At 49.9% G+C, this 22,459-nt stretch overlaps 1 protein-coding gene across 2 annotated transcripts in view; it reads right to left on the reverse strand.

Moving 5' to 3' along the window:
- Window positions 1–22,459, reverse strand: part of Znf423 (zinc finger protein 423) — a 297,120-nt gene that overhangs the window by 239,104 nt on the left and 35,557 nt on the right. For both annotated transcript variants that reach the window (XM_076915562.1, XM_034522804.2), the window contains exon 2: window positions 2,563–2,622. In XM_076915562.1, coding sequence (XP_076771677.1) covers window positions 2,563–2,622 — 60 coding nt within the window. The remainder of the gene's footprint in view (window positions 1–2,562; window positions 2,623–22,459) is intronic.

Consider the following 22,459-nt stretch of genomic DNA (forward strand, 5'->3'; position numbering starts at 1 on the left):
AGTTCTTCCATGCCCCAAGTCAGACAGAACTGGGAAGGAGATTCAAACTCATCCCAGCGCAGCAGAAGGCAGCAAAGTGGTCCACACCAGCTCTTGCCTGTCCACATTAATGAGCTGGTGGCCTCAAGTTCTCTGGAACCACAGAGCAAGGGTGTCATGGGCTCCTTGGGGTCAGAAGTGAATCAAAGGGTGTGAGGTGCATGCTCCGCTCTTGAATGGAAACTGGAAAGTCTGACAACTCCCACCACTCCTGGGAGCACAGGGAGGCCAGAGACTGGCCAGCACACTGCGGAGGCACAGAAATGTAGGTGGCCCAGAGCACAGCGGATGTCAGCCATGCCTCCTGCATAGCAGAGGATGCCTCACCACCTGACAGCTTACCACTTCCCACATACCCCACCACTGTTTTCTATCATGGGAGTGAAGACAGTCTTCCTCCATCAGAGGCTTGGCTACAGCAGGTCCCTCTTAGAAGCTGGCCCAGCCTTAGTTCACCTACCCACACATGGGAACTGAACATGGATGGATGGATGGATGGATGGATAGAGTCTCTCTACATACCCCTGGCTGTCCTAGAACTCACCATGTAGCCAACGTTGAACTTACACACAGAGATCCACTTGCTTCTGCTTACTAAATGCTAGGATTATAAGCATGCTCAACCATGCCCGGGTCAGTCTTACTGTATTTCAGCAGCCACAGGGGATACGCCTCTCCAGGACAAAGGCAGACAGGACAGCCCATCCCACCTGTCCAGCACTGACCCATGGTCTTGCCTCTGCTTCCCTAGAACTGGAGCATCTCCATTGCTCAGGCTTCCAACAAGTCTCCCCCATGGAGGGAGACTCTGTCACCAAGGGCCAGGGTAACAGACCATTCACAGACATAACAGATCCTACATCCATATCATCCAAGACTCTGTGAGCTCCGAACAACACTCAGAGCTTCTGGGAAGACACCAAGCCAGAAACGGGGGACCGAGGATCAAGGGCCAATCCCCAACTCTCCTATTCAGTCTGTTACATCCTTCAGTGTTCAGTTATTTAGAAACCATCTTCAAGAATTTTTTTGCTGGGGCACCAATGAGATGGCTCAGTGGGAAAACGTGCCTTCCACACAAGCCTCAGATCTGCTTTTGACCTCCAGAACCTACACGAAGGCATAAAGCAGCGGTTCTCACTCTGTGGGTTGCAACACTTTGGGGGTCAAGCACCCTTTCACAGGGGTCACCAAACACCATCAGAAAACACTGATATTTACATTATGATTCATAACAGTAGCAAAATTATAGTTATGAAGTAGCAACAAAAATAATTTTATGGTTAAGGGTCACCACATCATGAGGAATTGCACCAGAGGGTTGCAGCATTGGGAAGGTTGAGAACCACTTCTCTAAAAAAAAAAAAAAAAGAGCCAACTCCACAAAACTGTCCTCTGACCGACACACATACAAACATACAACTACAACATGGCCCCTGCACTACATGCCCACACACACACACCATGCACACTTTCAAAAGGGTTTCACTGAGTATTATACGCTGTTACACAAAATGTTTTTTGTAAACTCGGTTTCTTTAGTTAAGTGGGCTGTGTCATAAGCCATGTATGTCTACAAAGTCACAAATTAGATGTGCAGTCATTGATGTCAAATGTATACAGAACTGAAACACATGTCCAACATTACACCCTCTTGCCTCAGTTTCCACAGCAAAAAGAGAGGACGGGATTGTGATTATCTGATGGGACTCATCCGGCTGACCAGGTCTTGGGCGCCCCATGACTCTGAAGGTGACTGCTCAGAATCCAGGGACACATACACCTGGCATGAAATGGCTGAGAGGGACACGGAAAGGAAGCCTGTCACCTGCCAGACAGAAAACTAAGACCCAGCACAACGGGAGGTTCTGGCTGAAAGTAGAAACGCCATTCCAGAGCTCCAGGCTGCCAAAGCCAGGTTCAATCTCCAGCCGTAAGGGCCACAGAGAGGGTTACCAGTTCTTACTCATCAGCCACTTCTTATAGCTGCAAGAGGAGAAAGTCCTGAAGTAGAAAACCCAAGCCTCCCCCATGGCCATGTCACCCAGCACCCCACAGTGCTATACACATCACAAGCCCAAGCTTGCTCCCCTGTTATCTCCCCCTGAAGGCAGAGCCAGGTCTGACAGCCCATCCCAGGGGCAGAAGTACAGGAATGCTGGGTTTTATTGGAGTGTCACGCTATTGAAGTAGCTTCTATTCAATGTATTTGGTAAGAACTTAGTGGCAGTCAGAGTTAAAGATGCCAAAGCCTTGCATTGAGAGGACTCGCCATCCATCTAACCCAGAGGATGGAACCATGGCCCTTGGGAGGAGAAGGGTGTACTTGTCTCCATATGGAATGAGTTTCACTGGCCATATGGAATAGATATATAATCGTGTTGCATGGGGAAGTCTGGACTAGACACAGGAATGCAACAAGAAGAAAGAATACCATTTCCATAACCAGCTGAGTGGCTTTCTGACTCCCTGGGCCATACCCCAAAACCCCCAGCAATGCTCCACCAGCCCCTTGGCACTTACCTGCTGCTGCCACAGAGGAATCCCAGGCCAGCGAGAAGTCCGAGGCCTCCCCCTCTTCAACTGGAAGAGAAGAAAGAAGGGCTGTGAGTTTGGAAGCTGCACACACAGGTCATGGGGTAAGACACAGGTCAGAGAAGATGGGAGCCCTGCGGGGGTATTTATATGCTACCCACCATGGGGAGGGTGGGGCACAAAACCTCCAACAAGGTGGCTTTTGTTGGTATCACAGACATGAAATAGTGATCAGAATAAAGCACAGGAGCATGTTCAGTGAGTAAAGTACTACCATGCAAGCATGAGGACCTGAGTTCGAGTCCCCAGAACCCACACAAAGCTGGACACCATAGCTTTCTAATCCAGGTGCTTTTATGAGATTGGAGGTGAAGATGGGACTTTCCAGAAGCTCATAGGTCTGGTACCCTGGTATACACAATGGTAAACAAGAGATCCTGTCTCAAACAAGATAAATGACAAGGACCAACACCCAACGTTGTCCTTTGTCCTACACATACACATGCACGCTTGTGCACACACACACACAGATTATAAATAATAAAAAGAATCAAACATGAATGGCAGGTAAATACTGTCTCCACTATGTTTCCACAGCCCTGCATCCTGGCAGACATCACAAATCAATCCCAGCACTGCCTTCAGACAGACACATCAGAAGCTTTTTCTATTCAGTGCTGCAATCATTAGTATATAGTTTCCACTCATGAACAAAACATCTGCTACCCACAGAAATGAGTCAAAACTCAAAACAGTCCCTAATCTTGCAGGCATTTTCCCCTATCAAAGCCCACATTGCCTATCACTGAGATACAAGGCCACCTTGACAGTGGTAAGGAGCAGGCATAGTAGCCCTCAGAGGATGGGATAGTTCTACACTTGGAGTCATAACCTGCAGACAGACCTCTGGACACACAAAGGCGCTGCTCTCCCCAGCCCAGCAGATAGAATCACTGCATCTCATTGGCTGGCAACGAGGCAAGGGAACTCACCTTCCCCCACTTGAGCCGGGACCCCACAGAATGAGGCTTGACAGGGATGGAGTCTCCCCTACCCCAGACCCCAGCACTTGAGACCAGGCTGGTGGGGAACAGGGGAGAAACACTATACAGCATAATAGCACTCTCAGCCTGGAACCAGTCCCAGTCTGGAGCACATAATAATATTAAAGCTGGGTTATGGACTTTGTAAATGGAACTTTGTTTAAGCCAAAAATGTGCACACATGTTTTTCAGATTTAACAGGCTCTGCGCCTCTGCAACTCTGCAGCTCTGCACACGTGCAAGCTGAAGGGACCTGAGCCACCCACCTCTCTGCCCTTGATATTATAACTGGAAAAGCTGGGTGCCCACTGTTCTCAGTGCTCCTCGGCTGGGGAGCACCCAAAATCTCACAGTTAATGAGAGCCTGTGCCAGTGTCAGGCCCCAACGCAAGGTAGTCCATGAAAAAAGAGGTCCCCTATAAACCACCACGCCAAGAGCACTTCTAGAATCCTAGCCAGCTCAAAGTCAAAGGAGACAGTATGCTGAGTGTCACCCAGTGAGAAGAGGGAGTGGGCTGGCTGTGGTCCTCACCAGCCCTGTCCTCAAATCCACTCAAGGCTGTTGAGTTCCCAAGCCCCTGACCTGAAGGATGGGCACAAGAAAAGCCAGCATCAGCCATAAAAGAAAGCAAATGTGAGTGCATCTCCTTTTTTTTGGGGGGGGGGGGGTTACCTTGTGGGGCAAGGGACCTAGGACTGCTCTTTCCTGAAGACACAGGACTATAGAGGTAGGAAGAAGAGAGTGGCCCAGTATCGCTAGTGAGAAAGGTCAGAGTTAGCAGGCCACGGTGCATGCTTCCTGAGGTGTGTACAGTGGCCCTGACCACAACCCTCTCTCAATGAGGGGCCCATATGCCAGTTGTCCTTGCGCCTGGAACATGAATGTGTTTTCTCACAGTTGCTGGCACTGAACATCCCCCTCTCCCCCATGCCAGCCCTGGCCCACATTCTGCCTTTTGAAAGTATGAGCATACGCCTTTATATATCCTTCTTTTTTAAAGATTGATTGATTGATTTCATGTATGTGAGTATACTGTCACTGTCTTCAGGCACTCCAGAAGACACACATCGGATGCCTATTACAGATGGTGGTGAGCCACCATGTAGTTGCTGGGAATTGAACTGAGGACCCCTGGGAGTGCAATCAGTGTTCTTAACCGCTGAGCCATCTCTCCACCCTGCCTTTCTACATTCTTGATGAGAAGAAGAAAGGCCCTACCTGTCCACTTAAGGCTCTGTACTATCCAAATCTGTGAGAATGAAGAGGGTTTCCTACCTGACCAGGCTCTGCAGTCCAGTTTGCATTCCCAACAACCAACAAGGACAGCAGGCACAGAAAAGAGATTATACTAGGTACTGGGGAACTGAGGACTACCCTCTGGGGCCCCAAGGGCCCCAGGATATTAGCCCCATATCCTTAAACTAGAATTCTGTTGCAAAGGCACAAAGGACCCATGAGGGCTAAGTATGTTGGGAATGACCAATCAGTGAAAGACCAGAGCTTAGCAGCATACCACAGGGACTTCCCACAATCCCGGAGTGATGCTTTCTAGAGACCTCCCTGGAAACATGTTTATAAGATCTAATATCACTAGAACCAAGACCTCTAGCCATTCCCAGAATCCAGTTTCGGGGGCATCTGTAAGGAACACAGCATGAGAGCATGGGGCAGCACTCGTCTGGCACAGAAACAGGCTGGTGCAATGGGAGCTATCTCCACCTCGCCCTTGCATACATCCCCAGGAGCAGGAGGGAACATGAAGCTCCCAGAAGGCAAGTATACAAGCAGAAGGAACTAGGAGCTGAATTCACAGACAGGACACATGATGCAGCCCCAGGCCAGTCTCCTGTAGGAAGCCCCTTTGTGAGGAGCCCCAGAGATTCTACAGTCCCACATTTTCCGGGACGTTTGCATAAATAAGATCGGTCACCTGTTGGAAGACCACAGTCTCTCCCCCTCCTCTCCCATCAGTAACCTCTGGTGGCAACAGGCACTATGGGTAGGTAATTTTGTCTCACAGAGATCTTCAACAGGTTTCCCTTCTGATCCCACAAATTAGCTCCATTTCAGATCCAAGCAGGAGATGTCCAGGATCCTGTGTCCAAGAGTAGGAATACAACAAGCACATACAAGGGCTATGGGACAGGAAGGATGGACTTGCCCAAGTTCTCCAGAGCCCTGCCTCCTCCACTCTCATCTCTTGAGCTTTAGTCTACCTCAACACAGGGCATGTGACCGCCATCTCTTCACTGCTAATGCCAATGCCTAACTCAGTGCAGACAGCAGGAAGAATAAACATCTGAATGAATAGGTAAACAAGGCCCCGGCCCCTACAGAATTAGCACCCCCCCCCCATGCCAGCCTGCTGGAACAGAGCTCTGTCCTGAGCCCGACCCGGCTTTGGTAAGGCAGCCCCAGGCCCACACTGAGGCACTCACCTCACATGACTTAACCTCAGCAGATGTGAGGTATGTGAAACTTTCGGCTGCCTTAGAACAAAGAGCTGGGGGGTCTGTAAGCATTGTCCTCAGTCAGGCCCTGGATCGTCAAGGGACGCTGCTTTGAGAAATAACCCAACAGCATGGACTCAGAGTGGAACAGTCATTTCTGACATTCCAGGAGGTTCCAGCATCTTGTGTGAACCAGAATTTTTAATAATAGAAGAAAAGAACTGAAAAGGACCGGGAAGCCTCTAAGGGGGCACCGGTCTAGTGGCAACAATCCAAGGGTAGCTCTGGGTACTAATAAGAATTCTAAGGCTCTGTAAGGGCTTCAGACATCAGAAGCCCAGAATCTTTCTCAGCTGTGGGGTCAATGGCTAACTGAACCATGGGAATGGGTGAGTCCACCAAATGCTGTCTCTGTAATTCCTCCTCTGGGATAGGCAGAGTTTGGGTCATGTATATTTGCCGCTCCAGAGGTACCAGGCAGACACGGGGACCCTTGCATGCTGGGCTCTGAGCTGCAAACCTCAATAACAGATCATTGTATTAAAGCAGGTGGGCACCAGTGTAAGACGTTTGTTCCTGACTGGAGAACAATGGCCTCCACCGGAGGGAAAGGCCTTCCCAACAAGAAGAGAAGACACTGGATGCAGAAGAAGATGCAGAAAGTGGGGCAGAGGTGAGGAGAATGAAAAATCACCCTCTAGCCCAGCAGCCTGCTAACTCAACAGGGCGTTCCCTCCCTCCAGGCTGTGGCAAAGTCAGAAAGGACCTGTGTTGTCACAGGCAGGCTAAGGCAATGGTTTCAAGAAGTGAAAGAGGAAAAAGAAAGGCTGGCTGAGCCCAGAGCCCACTGAGCTCTAGAACCCACCCATCCCAGGCCAGGGCTCACAAGGAGCCCAGAGGACAGGAGAGATAAGATTAGCTCCTAAGAGCACACCAGTGCATGTCAGGCATTTTTCTTAGGAAAAGAACATTTTCACCAAATATTATCTAGGAAAATGTTCTCCCCACAACTGCCTGCCAACAAGGTCAAGAACGTCTGTTGAGAACCTTTGGAGAGTTTTTTTTTTTTTTCTTTTCACTCTGGGCCATGGTTCTGGAGCCTTAGCAGACACCCTTCAGTTTCCCCTGAACCCAGGACCACCCTACCCTAGCAGGGGAGCTAGGCTCATCCTGGCCCCAAAGAGGCTCCTGAGAGTCCCCCATTTCCACAGGAAGTGGTAAGCCAGACAAGCTCCTCTTTAGAGAAGCCATGTCGCCCACACCAGGTTAGGCTCCAAGATGTTACTTTAAAGCCCAGAGTCTCACTGTCAAACATAAAGAAGAACCGGGCTGCTCAAGGAAGGAAAAGTCCACAGGGCTGAGAGTGGGGCTCAGAGACAGGACACACGCCAAGTATGTGGGAGCCCAGAAGCTGCTCCCCAGCACCACATAAATAAACCAACTGAGATACCGGCCTACTGTGTGTAGATGTGCAGGCCGTGCCTTGTACGAAAGGCCAAACAAAGGGAGCTGAAATATAAACTATTATGTTCACCAAGCAGTATGCCACGGTGCAGGGCTGAGGATGTTCAGGGGGAAGATTATGCATTCCTCTACACAAAAGCATGATGCATTCCTTGTCCAAACTGTACAAAGGTGCCCAGCCTGTGATCACCTCTGAAATCAGGCTTCCAAGAAAGATGACCATGTTCAAGAACAAACCAAGCACCCAGCAGAGCAGAGGCTCCTTCCAGACCCTTCTCCAAGTCTCTCTGTACCAGCTAGACCCTCAGGGAAGCCTAGAAACAAGCAGGAGTGTCACTCTCAACCTGACATCCTATGCTCTGTATCCTCTCTGCTCATTTTCTAAGATGAAGACATACTAGTCAGGCACAGCAGTACACGCCTGTCATCCCAGGCTTCAGGAGGCTGAGACAGGAGAACCACAGGTTAGCCTATGGTGATGGGGAGGGAGTGGGGAAGGAGGTGCGCACGTGCACGCACGCACGCGCACACACACACACAAGGATGGAGGTGACCACAGTAGCAGGGAAAGCCAGTCCGTGAAGGACCACAGTAGTATCCAGCACCACACTAGTCATCCAACACCTGTTCCCCTTCATCCTTCTGCCCTCCACACAGGGGTCCCTTACCCACCCCATTTCTGGCAAGGAAGGGAGCCCCAGGAAGCCACCACATCTCCCAGGAACAGTACAGCTTTTTTCAAGTAGGGCTTCAGCTCCCAGGCAAAAAAGAAAAGAAGAAAGCAGGAAGAGAGAAATCTGTGAGCAACAGCTTTTGATTGGTTGCTCCACCCTGGTCCAGCCTAGCTTCAGGTAAGTACAGAAAGAAAACCAAACAGCAGAGCCATGTGCCATACCAACACTAATGAGACACAGAACCAAGAACTAGGAAAAAGCAAAGGCAACCAAGCAGGGGCTGGGGCCTGACCAAGCTAAACATTTGTTTCCTTTATTAAGACTTTTACACCTCGATCAGAGAGGGCCCTGGAGGAAGGTGCAGGCAGCCCTTCACACCTGCTTCTCTGTGCTGGTCCCTAGCTGGTGAGGTTGGAAGCATCGCACAACTCCAGACCACTCCCATCTTTCTGCAACACCCTGTGCCAGAACCATCGCCCCAAGCCTTTACAGAGGGTGAAACAGAGTCCCACAGAAGCAAAGCAGTGCGCCAGGACCCAATCAAGCTAGAGCCTAGATACTGTAGCTCCAGACTTCCCACCTCAGAACAAGCTACTGAGGTGACTACATTCTCTATAAACCCGCCGTTTCTGGGTTGGGAGGGAAAAACACTCATGACTGCCAGGGTAACATTGCCAGCAACAGCGGCCACATCTGCAGCATCACAAGCACAGAGCCCCACCCTGGGCAACCCTGAGATAGCCTCAGGAATCTGCACCTCTCTAGGCCAGTCTGACAGGTGCTGGAGGTATCCAAACTACTGCCCTAATAGCCCAATAAAATAGGGCATCTTTAAACTCCACTCTGTAGGTCAGTAAGGCTAAGCAATTGCTGGGGGACATGGAACTGGGACTTGGGTTCTTAACCCTTTGTTTTTCTCCTACATCTGGTAAGCAGAGGCTCTGGCTCCAGATGGAAGGGGGTGCTCAACACAAGCCCAAAGTCTATATCACACTCTCGGTGTCCTGCTCTGTGTGACCCCACTGTCCGTAAGACTCCTCTATCTCCCAACCCACACTCTCAGCTCCGGAACATCCTAAGAGAAGGGTTCAACTCTTGGGTGTCTCGTAGAAGTTTACAATCCCCCTTAAGGCAATATGGGAAGCCGTGTGCAGGTGAGACAGCGGTTGGCTGGAAGTGTTCAGTGGGTGGCTCTCAAGGAGGAAAAGGCTCAGGTTTGCAGTGGCCATTACTGCCTGTGATATAAATTCTCCAGGCATGGTCAGTATCAACTTACCCATCCTTACACTGAGCACTGGGCTGGAGAAGAGGAGGGAACCCCTGGGAGCAGAAAAAGCAGCAGCAAGGTGCTGAGGGGACACAGAATCACTGCCTGCCCACTCCCTCAGCTCACCCAACCTACTCTGTCCCCGACTTGCTTGTGAGCAACTGTCAGATAAGTTTAAGCAGAGAATTCAAGAGCCCCTACCCTTTTGTGAGGGTTTCCGAGAATCAGCACCTGCTTTCCTTTTATACAAGTTACCTGCATAAGTATACAATGTATTGAGTATACGGCACAGTTAAAAATCAAGGAAGTAGAAGAGCGACTTCTCAGGCAAAGACACTCTGTTACAACTTTGCAGAAGGCTGGGGCAACACCTGTAACTGAAGAAGGCAGCAGCTTCTGCAGGATTCTGACCACAGCATGAGCGAGCACTGCTAACCTCTTTTTCCAATATCATATTTGGAGCCCATCGCTAGGATGACCCGCTGAGTCCTGCCACAGGAGACTTGGGGACTAATTTAACAAGTCCCGTATTGTTAGATACCTGGGCCACTTCACCTGTTCCCCACTGCCAGTGACTATCTAGGCTGCATCACACATTCACAAGCACTACACTTGGCCATGAGAATGTACTATGATTCTTCTTAAGATTAGTTCTCCGAAGTAGGATTTCTAGAACAAAGACTCGGCCCCATTGAGGCTATAAGGATACACTGTCAATGTGTTTGGCTTTCTCTCACCTTTGGACTGAAGTACTATAAGTGACCAGGGGGAAAAAAAAAAAAAAAAGGACTGGGCATTGACTTTTGACCCTGCATTATGAACTCTGCCTCAGCCTTTTTGTCTTCCCAAGAGCCCTAATATGTAGGTCCCCAATTTACCAATGAGAAAAACAGAATCTGGATGCATTTGGTTAGTTAGCCACATTATACCAGCAATGAAGTCTAAATTTGAGTCGCGGCCTGTCTCCACAACTCAAAGCTTGCCTCTCAGCACCCCTCTCTCGGCAAGTGTGGGGGCAGTTACTATCTGAGCTTCCCAGAATGTCTGCACCTTCCCAGAAAGACAGAGGCTGATTGAGAAGGTGGAGCTGAGACTCCTCTGTCCCGAGACTTGCAGAGAAGGTGCTGTCTGAGTTTGCCAGAAAGTCAATCACAAGCTCTCCTCTGCCTTACAGTGTGACCCTAAGCAATAACTCTACCTCTTTCAGTCTTAATTTCCACATCGTAAAGTGAGGGCAATAAAACAGCCATTCATTTGGAAGACAAAGAGAAATAACCCCTGCAAAGGAGTTTGGCTTGGTGTCTCCAGAGAGTGGGTGACACTAAGCAGAATTCCTCTTTGTTCCCCCTCCCAGGGGAGCTGACTGCACAGGCCCTGGTGGCTGCCCTCCTGTCTGAACCAGTCCCTGCTGTAGTTGGTTAGTCACCTTCTGAATATATTTCCTCTCATGCAGCCATCCTGTGTGTTCTCACTGGCTCACAACATGCACCCATAAACATGCATTCGTGACATAACATAACTGCATTGTTTTCTTCGTGGTAGCATGGAGGTCTCTCCTGCTAGCTGCCCACCTCTGAAGGATGACAGACAGCATGGAAGGCATCAGAGCAGTATATGGAGAGGCCACAGGTCATCCACAAGCAGGGCTGTAAGGAGGTGCCAGTTGTGTACCAGGAAAGGCAAGTACCAGGACTATACAGATCCAAGCACATTCGGGAAACCCAGCCCCACGCGACCTGCACTCACTCAGAACTGTAGCAATTTAAGCCTAAATAAATAAATAAATAAATAATAAGGAGGAGAGTCCTGCTCTTTTCTTTTTTCAACTTTTGTTTAAAGAAAGGCATAATAAAGTAGAGACTAGTACATTTTTATGAGCCCTTAACAACGTGGCCTCTATGCTAACATACCATGAATGAATGTCAAAGCCTTGTTATACATTTGGTTTATTTTAAACACCCACAAAGAGGAAACTGAGGCTCTGATTGGAAACTGATGTGCTCGCGCGCACACGCGCGCGCGCACACACACACACACAATGATGCATGCTCACACGAGGTGGGGGCATATTTTCATCGACTGGGGCATACAGATTTGCCTTCATATCTCTCTCTCTCTCTCTCTCTCTCTCTCTCTCTCTCTCTCTTTTCCCTTATTGCTTCTTTCTCCAATTGTGTGGTGAAAAGTACATAATACGTCACTGTTTGACCTCTCTGAAAAGTGTGGAACGCTAGCAGTGGCCACGTGCACACTGGTCTTCCGTCCTTCCACATCTCCCACAAAAGTCTGTATACCTGTGCTTGGTGGAAGAGGGGGAAACGCCCATCACCTAAGGGGTCCCTGCTGTAAGGCTGCCACTGCTAGCGAGTGTGTGCCTGCCATATCTCCCACTTCATGTTCAGAAATACTGGACATGGGTCCAGGGGAGAAGTATGGTTCATGACCTAAGAAGTTAGTGTTTTTATTAAGTCTGATTTGGGAAGGAGAGATTTCACGGACACAAGTGTGCTGCTCCCCCTTCCCCACTCTGCCCCTTTGCCCCTCCCCAATGATAACCACACCCAAACCTGCACAGGATCTATGAGATCCCTGAAAAGCTTCACTACATCCGGCATCAACGCCAAAGGAGAAGAGCACACACTCAGCAGGGAACTCCTAGGTGATGGGTGCTTCCCACACTTCCACCAAGCATAGATATACACGTGCACACACAGGCTCACACATGCGCAACACATTAATGTTGTGTTATAGTACTACTCCGTCCCCAAACTCCCTCCTTCAAACATTTCTTAGCTTCGCTTCACACACTGCTCACACTAGTTTCTAATCTTTGTTGTAGTTGCTGCTACTGCTGCTGCAGATGATTGTGGTGATGATGATGATGATGATGATGATGATAATTTTTGGTTTTTTGAGACAGGGTTTCTCTGTGTAGCTTTTCTTATCCTGGAACTCACTCTGTAGACCAGTCTGGCCTCAAACTCACAGAGATCCCTCTGTCTCTGCCTCCCGAGTACTGGGATAAATGGCCTGTGCCACCACTGCCCAGCAACTCTTAATGCTTCTTAGAACAGACACAAAAAGTAATGTTTTCTTGAGTGGGTGTGGAAGCTTACGAGCCAAGGACTCTGGAGACAGAAGTAGGATTGTCAAAAATTCAAGGCTAGCCTTGGCTACATAGCAAGTTCGAGGTCAGACTGGGGTATGTGAGACCTTAAACTAAAATTAGAGAAATGGTTTCCTTTCCAATAGTTGAATGAGTGTGAATCAAACTGATGGACATGAATGTGACTATGAATACAAACCCAGAAGAGCTGGGCATGTCACAGATAAGGAGAGGAGTGTGACATCAGAGGTGCTGTATGCACTGCAGGAACCTACCCTCCAATTTAAACAAAATGACAGCCCAGTTGCAAACCAAATGCGGTGCTATGCAGGGAGACAGGAGTGTGGTTCACCACCAACCTACCTCAGCCCTTGGGGGAAAGGAAAGAAGACAGACACATTTGGTCATCCCCTTGTATCAGGGCTCGGGACTTGGCTCAGGGCCACAGGCCATTTCACAAACTGTGTATCCATCTAGGCTGGACCAAAAAACCTGGGCCTCAGAAAAGCTCGTGGGAAGTCTTTTCCAAAGCAAGACCTCAGGAGTCTGTGGGTGGGGAAGAATGAGGCTGAAGGGAAGATGCCTGCAGCCCCCCTGAAAGTCCTGAGAGAGCCAGACACTGGGTAAGGGGCACACAGTCTCCCCACACCCCAACCATGTCTGTCTCATCCCACAGCACTGAAAGACCCAAACCGTGCCAGATGTGAGCCGCCTAGAGAGACCACGTTCATTTTTCTTGTGTCCTATGATAATACTTGACTGTGTTTATTTAACTTTCAGCTTTGGACAGCAGTAAGATGGAACAGGAAAATCAGCTTGGCTCCCTTCAAAACACAGCAGCCCACACATCACGAGAAGACACCCACACAGACGCTCTCTTCCACCCTCCAAGAAGACATCTGGTCCACTGCTGGCAGGCAAGGCCCTTGGGGCTGGGGGAAGGCTTGCAGCTCATCCACAAGTACTGTATGCCCCCACACAGTGCCTCGCTCCCCCTGGCCAGAGTCTCAGGAACTCCTCTCTATGCACCAGCATCAGAGAGCCTTAGACTAGCTATAGGGGAACCATGACATGCCCAGGCCCCTTGATGACAGAGCCCAAAAGGAGAGAGTGGGTTGCAGGGAGACAGGAGAGTCACATGACATGGCTGACTTTCCCACTGACTTTCTCAGGAGCATGCCAGGCTTCCTGCAAGCAGAGGGGGCTCCCTAGGCAGATGGTCCAATCTGAAAAAGCCCCCATCCCTGTTCTTCTGCACTAGGTTTGGTGTTCTATCCCCGTGGCATCTGAAGCATGCTTCCTAGATCAGGACAAAGACATTAGTGATGGGAACTGGAGTGTCCACCTAAAACCACCCAGGGGATCATGACAGCAACATCCCCATGCCAAAACTGCACCTGGGAGCCACTCCCTGCAGGTGGTAATGCCCCCCCCCCCCGCATTGTCCCCCATCCCATTCCCAGCTCTTCAATGCTCAGGGGCTCAGACACCTTGGTAAGCAAATGCAAAAAGTGGCTCAGTATCCACAGGGGCTGAGGCAGAGGGGACAGACAGTATAGAAAGAAGCCATGATGGCTTTGAGGCTTCTCATCCCAAGGGGTACAAGAGAAGGGCCGGGTGACCCTGACCCCAACCCTGCCTCCAACACAGCCTGCTCCCTGGCTGGCATATGCAGTCTCTGATTCTTGTTCACACTTTGGCAGGGAAGCACACTGGGTATGTCTGGCCTGTTCAGGACTTGTGAACAGGCCTTGAATACCACAAAGCACAAGGTTGGGGGTTAGGCAAGCTTAGCCTCTCACACTAACAACTGGGGGGTACCTGGCTTGCAGCCCACCTCTCTATGATTCCGTATTTTAGGCAAGGTCAAACAGGGGCCACACTAGTATTGACCCTAAGGGATCTTGTGAGGAGATATCTGGGTCGTGAGGTGGGAGTCACGGTTTGGCACCTGGGGTACAATGAAAAGGCTTAATGAAGGATAACAAGATGGGTGGGTGCAGCTGACCTCAGCAAATGACACCAAGCGAGCAAATGTGACTACCACATTACTATAGTCACCTAGTCTCCCATCCAGGAAGAACTATATTTGATTCCTCAGAATGCTAAGTCTGGATGGGCAGTATCATGGGTCATGTCACAGGTCATATGTCACACATCACAGTGGACACTGAGACCCAAAGACTGATGCACTTGCTAGGGTCGCACAGATGCCCAATCCAGCCTTGGCTCCAGGGACAGGACTAGGCTCTTGCCACAGTCCCTCAGGTCCTTCTTGACATGCCCAGCTGTAGTAGACATTGATGATCATAGACTCTGGTTTGGAGATTAGGGGACACAGGCAGGATGCCAAGAGCCTAATATAGTCCTCCCTTCCTCTGAGGATGGAAAGGCCATCAGCAACCATCCCCCTAAGGTCCCAAGACCTCCTGGGATAGAGAAGCTGTCCTGATCCCATCTTTGCCCTGCCAAGAGCATGCCACAGCCACAAGGCAAGAAGAACCCTAACAAGACAAGGGCTGTTACAGCCCTGGGACCAACCTAATGTGCCTAAGGATGGACTCTAACTGACCTAGCTGTGCCAGGTGCTCTATCTAGCTCCTGCCAGGGGGTCAGAAGCCACCAGGCCTGGCACTGACTGCCCCAAAACCCTACAGCCATAGTTCCCCTGCCTGGAAGAAAGCCCTGAAAACTCCCCTTCCACCCAGAAGATACCTGGGCAGTAGTTATCTGTGGCAGTTACAGTCAGATTTCTTTCCCCAGACCCGAAAGGCAGGACCAGTTAGTCTGATGGAAACCCAGCAGGCTGGAGTCTGGCTCCTGAGTCATAGACTCAACACAGATATGTTAAACGGAGAAAGAACACCATCTTGTCATCTGGTAGCTATGCAGGTCAGATCAGCTTGGCTCAAGGAAGCACTCAAGATGAGACACACAACAGCCTTGGGTGATGTCGCTGTCAGGCACCAAGCTGAGATCTTTTTGGATGTTAGTTCATCTACTGCTCACCTTCAGCAGCCCAGCCAAGGAGCCAGCCACCAAAGCCCACATCACAAGACATCAAAGGGCAGGTCAGAGGTTGCTCAGCCACAGACCGGGAGGGCAGAACAGACTAGTCAAGGCTGCAAAGACCAGATTCTCCTGCAGGTGCAACCTGTACCTTGCTGTAATGTTTTTCTGTACCTTCTGATACCTCTCTCCAACTAAGACCGGTGCCCACTAAGCCTTCTTCCTCTGCTGCTGGTGCCTTCCCCGGAGACTTTGACTACAGATGCCACTCTTCTTACCATCTCAGCTGACTCCCTCAGTGATAGAGGCCCCACCTGATCACATTACCCAAGACACTTCCCCCCAGACCCCTGTGCAAACAGAGCCTCACTCCTCTCTGGTTCGCTAAACATTTCTCAGCAGCCTACGTAGCCAAGACAGCCTGAAGCCAAGATTCCAAGCATCAGGCTTCTGTGTGGTAAGCCCCAGTTTCTCTCTGCTTGCCCACTTCCAGCCCAGACCTACCTCCTAGAACAGCACCCACCACTTAGTGGATGTTCCAAATTCATCCAAGGTGCTTTGCTTCTTCACCTTTTTAAATCCCAAGATTGAAGGGAAACATTTAAATACAGGTGCACACATAGAGAAAGACAATTGACACATGTAATGCCCTGCTGGCATCACTGCAGGTTGGTGAATCAGACACTTCCATATGAGCTTACACCTCCCCTTTTAAGAAGTGGATCCCCAGGTCCTGAGTGGTCTTTGGCCCCCTGGTTGCAGGGCAGGGCTATAAAGAGAAGCTGTAGGAAGTCCACAGGCCCACAGAAATGTGCCCAAGGAAGGGGTGCCTGGGTAGATGGGGTCCTGGAACCACATCTCAGAAACAGTGCTGAAGAAGAGACAGTGTAACCACATGGGACAAGCTCGGGAAGGCCCAGAGCTGTCTTCGGGCATCTGAAGGGCTGTCACTGGAAAGTGGGAATGAGCTTGCTATGTGTCCCCAAGGGGTCAATTGCCAGGACCAAGCAGTGGAATTCTGGACAGGAGAGATTCAAAAAGATACAGCGGACTCAATCAGCAATAGCTACTTGAAGGGAGATACAAGTGGGAGGTAGCAAGGCTCTTGCCATGGGAGGGGGCCTAGCAAAGCCCCCCTGGAACTTCTAATGACTATAGAAGGCAGCTTGAGCTGAGATGGACAAATGGACTTTGAAAGGCTCACCAGAGCCTGCTCAAGGACCCTTCCCCCCTTGAGCCTGTGTGGCCTGGGCTGGACAAGTTCTCATAGGGATCCAGAATTCAAATGCTTCTATGCTCTACAAATGCACACACACCAGTGTACACCTGGGCCACTGTGGTCTAAGAAAAACTCACAGGGCAAATGGGCCCCCACCTCAAACAAAGAGGGAGCCATGCGGGACCAAGAAGAGCCACCACACATGCGGGAACAGAGTGGGTTAAAGTCGACTTGGAGCTCTGCCCCAATTTGGGGCCGCAGCTGGCTTCCCAACCCTCTGGGAGACTTTGTCAGCTGCCAGGGGCCCCACCTGACTGGCCTGCCTCAGCCACCCAGCCTGAAGCCCCAGCTCTAAGGAACTGGGAGGCTAGCCAGAGTCTGGGGGAAGGTCACAGGCTGTGGAGGAGATTCTGTTCCACAGTCACACAGAGAGTCATTTGCTCATATGGGGTGCATGCCATAGAGGGCAAAGCATTACTCTGACCCTCTGTTCCCCTCCCCTTGCGCCTACAGGCCTATGGCTGGCACAGACCTTCAGTGACATAATCAAGAAGACTTCACAGTATGACTTTACAGACCTTGGCCACCAGTTATCTATAGCAGAGCAGAAAAGGGCAGATCTAATTTCAGAGAGGTGGGCTGAGATAAACCAAACCGACACACTCTGACTAACTTTCTTCTCAGTTCTCCCCGTTCTAAGGAGCCATGTTGTACAAACATGGTGTATTGTGTGCTGCAGTAAACTGGGGTCTGGAGACTGGAAACGGAAGCAGGAGAAACTGAGGCCTCCAAGGCTCCAGGGGTAACCCTGGGCTTGCCCCACCATCATTCCTGGCCTGTCACAAGGGCAACAACCCTGGGAGCGGTCTCCAGGGAATGTGCTGCCTGGACTTCTTCCAGAAGACATCATTAAAGCAAACACCCAGGGCTGGTGATATGGCTTCATGGGAAAACTGCAGGCCTGAAGACCCACGTTCAATTCCCCAGAACCCACATAAGGGTGAAGGAGAAAAACAGCCCCACAAAATTGCTCTTGGACCTCCATATGTATACAGAGGTATGTCTACACACACATATAATAACTAAATTCTTTATATCAAAAAACAAACAAACAAACAAAAAATATCCGACATGGTAATTCAAACCCAAAGAGTCCATGGCACTGTGACTACCATTGTTGAACACAAGGGCAGGCAAGATCTGGCCCTAGGAAGCAGACTAGCGGTCTCCTCAAGAAGAAGCTTGGTTTCTGGGTTTGCCTTATTGTTAGGCACCCTGAACTTCTCTGCACACACAGAATCATCACTGGTAGCAAGATGGCTCAGAACGTGTTGGATGGACTATAAGTAAGACAGAGGGCTGCCTGGTGTGAGGAAAAAGGGATGTGTCTTTCCTTCCATAAACTGTTCTAAAAGCCAACAGCAGAAATGGTAAATACCAGTGACCACACACTCCCCCGAGGGAGGGCAAGGGGGTAGCTGGGGCTGTGGTTAATTCTGTGCCTTATGCACTCATTAGCAAATAATATTTTTGAACCCATCCCTTACCACCAGTGTACCCATGGTGAGCTTAGGGTACAAAGTTATGCCACTCCTTCAAATCTGGCCTTCTTGAGCTGGATTGCGGGTGAGATGGTCTCTCTGTCCCTTTACCTGTGCACACTAGACATGAGTGGGGCTCCATCAAGGACCCTCATATCCTAACAGCCCACACTCGACTTGGGGAGTTCAACCGTACAGCCCAAAGCTGACCAAATGCCGCCACAACCTACAGGCTGCCAGCAACAGTGAAGCTACACAGCAGCCTCCAGATGCCCACAGACCACCCCTGCAAACAGCACCTCAGCTCTTAACCATGCAGAGCTCAAGGGATTCAGCCTTCTCAACCCAGCTGAAAGCATCTCTCTTCCCAGATACCCCCTCTCCAGTGAAGCCTCTCAAAGGGAAGGGCGTAAGTGAGCATTCACTTCCAGTCTAATCTCCGATCCTTACCCACTAGTTTCCCTCAGTTTCTTCTCTTGTTCATCCTCTTATCCTTCCATGAAATTCCCCTTTGGCTTCCGCTGTCCAGTGTTTACTTATGTCAAGAGCAGCCACTACTACATCTTGTATGACAGAAAAGCTATGCAGAAGCCCACATGCCCATCATGTAGCCCCACCTTCATACTGTACCCAGAAAAGGCCCAGTGCTCCCTAGGTAAGGTGGGGCACACACACACATATGCACACACACATATTCAGACATTCAGACACACGTGTAGACACACACATAAGTCAAAAGGCACCCACTTGGACTACCCAGAGGAAGCTGGAAGAAACAAAAAGCAGCTCCCACCTGAAGAACACAACAGGCCTTGTGAGAGGACCACACTTGCTTGTCAACACCACAGAAGGTCAGGGAGCATCATTACAACTGGATCTGGCTAAAGGCTGACAAGAACTAAGAGCAGGATCAGAGATTCCAGAACACTGAAGCTGGGCACCTCAGACAGGTCTGTGATCTATGACATTAACTTTACTGGGCACCCATGTGTGTTAACCATTCATCTGCCTTCTGCGAAATGGGGGTGGGTGGAGCACCTAGGGAACCCAATATGGTTGGCTGTTGGGTAGCTTTCCAGCTAAAGGTGGGCCCCTTCTCAGAGGGACACCTGAGGTTCAGACAAACACATGCCGAGTCTTCAGAGAGCAAGATCACCCAGCTCCAACTGAACAACCAAGTTAACGTGGAGGTTACACAATTGAGATTTTAGCCACTACTGTGCCCTCAAACAAAAAGATTAAACCCTGACAAGACTTTCTTACCCATTTCTCTAACTTGTGGGAGACCAGGAGCAAGACGTCAAACAGTCCTGGCAGAGGTCTTCTGGGAGCTCCCCCTGGGAGTGAGGGGGAGATGCTGGGGACAGGCTGGAGAAAGAGGCCCAAGCTTCTCAGGAAAAAGCTGCAGTGCACTGGCTTCACCTCTCAGAGAGTCCTTTCTCTCCTACACCCACTCATGATAACAGCCACTTCAGAGAGCCCACACTGCTCAGAGCCTTGGGAGGGTGAAACTAACCCAAGTTCTTTCCACTCCTTGGCTGTGTGACCTCTGGAAAATTACTTAACGTCTCAGAGCTTTGGTTTCAAGAGGCTGAATCAGAAAGATCTTGATGTTAAGAACTGCCCGGGCACAGAGTGAGACCCTGCCTTGAAAGGAAGGGAGGGAGGGAGGGCGAAAGGAAGAGAGAGAGAAGTAAGAAATAAAGAAATAAAGAAAGAAAGAAAGAAAGAAAGAAAGAGAGAGAAGGAGGGAGGGAGTGAGGGAGGGAGGGAGTGAGGGACGGAGGGAGACAGAGAGAGAGAGAGAAAGAAAGAAAGAAAGAAAGAAAGAAAGAAAGAAAGAATTTTTCTTCATCAGCAAAACAAGAAAGAGCACCTGCTTTAGTGGCAGAATACAGCCACTCAACAAACAGTATCTAATCGTTACAAGTACTGCTGTCCTTCCCTATGGCAACAACTCCATCACCAGAAATAAAGAAGCCCCACCCCATGCCCTTGCCACTCTTGACATAGAGTCAACATGGATCTATTGTCTGGGAGATTCCTAGACCCTGCCAACCAGGGGCCCTTAGGTTTCCTTAAGAAATCTAATGTACATGCCTACTTGGTGAAGGGAGAGGACCGACTCGCACCCCACCTCCCCCACCAGGCTCACTCACACACAGTGGGGAAGCACTGATCTAGCCCTGTGCTCCACAAGCCTACGGGAAAGCTGAAGCACAGAGAGGTGGTACCTGTGTAGAACAGGGCAGTATCACACAGCAAACATTAGGCAGTTGTGAGATGAAGACCATACAGGGAGCTTCAGGTAGATCTTGCGGCCACAGCACTGACCCCAACACACACATTTACATATGCGTCAGTACCAGCAAGCTTATGGCCTCCAGGGAAGATGGCTGAGGAATGGGGAGAGGAGAGCTGGGGGGAATAGGAGTGGGCGTGGTCAGCACAGTACAGCTGACCCTCAACAAGGAAGGTATGGAGGGAGGAGGGAGGAGTGTGGGCATGCGCACAAGTCACAGCGCTAGTGTGGTGACGTGGGGGTCAAGAGACACCTTTCCGGAGTCAGCTCTCACGTTATAGCTTGGTTTGAGGCAGGGTCTCTCTTGTTTCTGCCATTTCTCCTCATGCTCCAAGTTAGCTGGCCCTTGAACTCCCGTGCGCTTCTACTGTCTCTGCATCCCATCTCACGCTACTGCATGTGAGCTCCAGGGACACAGATGGTCAGGCTTGTAGGCAGCAAGTGCTTTCGCCCACTGGACCATTTTTTCCCCCAGCCAGAAACCTGGATTTCTGTACAAACTCTACTGGATTTGTAAGTGTTCCAGTTTAATTCCAAACAAACTTAATCCTGAGTAGCCACCAAAAAGAAAAAAAAACACAAAACAAAAAGAATCCCAAGTCGAGCGCTGTGCATGCTTCTCAGGTTACCAGTGTGGAACCTCCATCCAGGATTCCGTGCAGGGCCTGAGGATGAGCTCCTGGCAGCGAGTCAAAATGGCATGAGAAGTACTTGGAAAGTATCTTTCCCCATAAATCAGTATCTTGGCCCGATATCTCAGTCTCTGCCATTAGCGATTCATTCCATTGCAATAAATTGGGCTCTCTTTGGGCATTCTTTTAAAAAGAGGATTTCAAGAGTTTGTTATGAATGTCTTTGTCTAGAGGAAAGACAAAGTAATAATAATAATAATAATAATAATAATAATAATAATAATAATAATAATAACAGCAGCAATAACTCAACTATACAGAACAATTCTGATGCTCGAGGCTCCAGTACGCAGCGGACTGGCAAAGGCTCTGCAAGAGCACAGGAAAGAATGTGACATAGGTAGGAGCCTGCTGACATCCTCTAGAACATGTACCGGACTGGGTCAGACTCTTGGTGTCAGTCCAACGAGAAGTGTCCGCCACATCTGCCACCTCAGAATAAGTCTGGCATCTTCCAGAGACAAAACTTTCTGCTGCCAAATGGGCTTGGCCACCGCTCCGGACACCTGACATGGGAGTTGAGGGAGTCCCAGAATTGGGGAGGGGTGGGAAGGGAGGCAGGGGAAAGTTTGCCTGGACACTTTTACCTAAAATGCTGATCTTAGGTCTAGACAAAAGATGCTGCTAAAATTACCGTGAGCCTTACCCAAAAGGCATCTGGTTACATCTGACTCTGGAGCGGTGATTGTAGAAGTCTGTATTCTTACTGGCCCCTGGCTGCCAGTGTAGGACTCCAAATGGAGCCTGCAACACATGGGCACAGTAAGACAGAAGCTCAGGCGGATGCAGGGTTTTCCAGGAAGCAAATGAAAGAGCAGGTTGAATACCACAGGGGTCTCCCAAGGCAGAGTTCAGGGATCAGGACAAAAAGTCACAGGAAGCAACATACACATTAGCCCAAATAAGGGGAGGTGGGTGGAGCTACTCTGAACAGTCCTCAGCAGAGCTGAGACTCTGGGGGAGAGGAGAGGTAGGGGGGATTAAAGAAAAAGGAAAGATCAGCAAGAAACAAAACGGTCAGATCACTCACACAGTCCAACATGTGGGTTCTGCATCAGGGACTTCTTGCAGCTTACTCACCTGTCATCTGACTCTGGCAGGTAAGTGCTAACCAGGT

This window comes from Arvicanthis niloticus, chromosome 18 (assembly GCF_011762505.2).
Source record: "Arvicanthis niloticus isolate mArvNil1 chromosome 18, mArvNil1.pat.X, whole genome shotgun sequence".
Classification (NCBI taxonomy): domain Eukaryota; kingdom Metazoa; phylum Chordata; class Mammalia; order Rodentia; family Muridae; genus Arvicanthis; species Arvicanthis niloticus.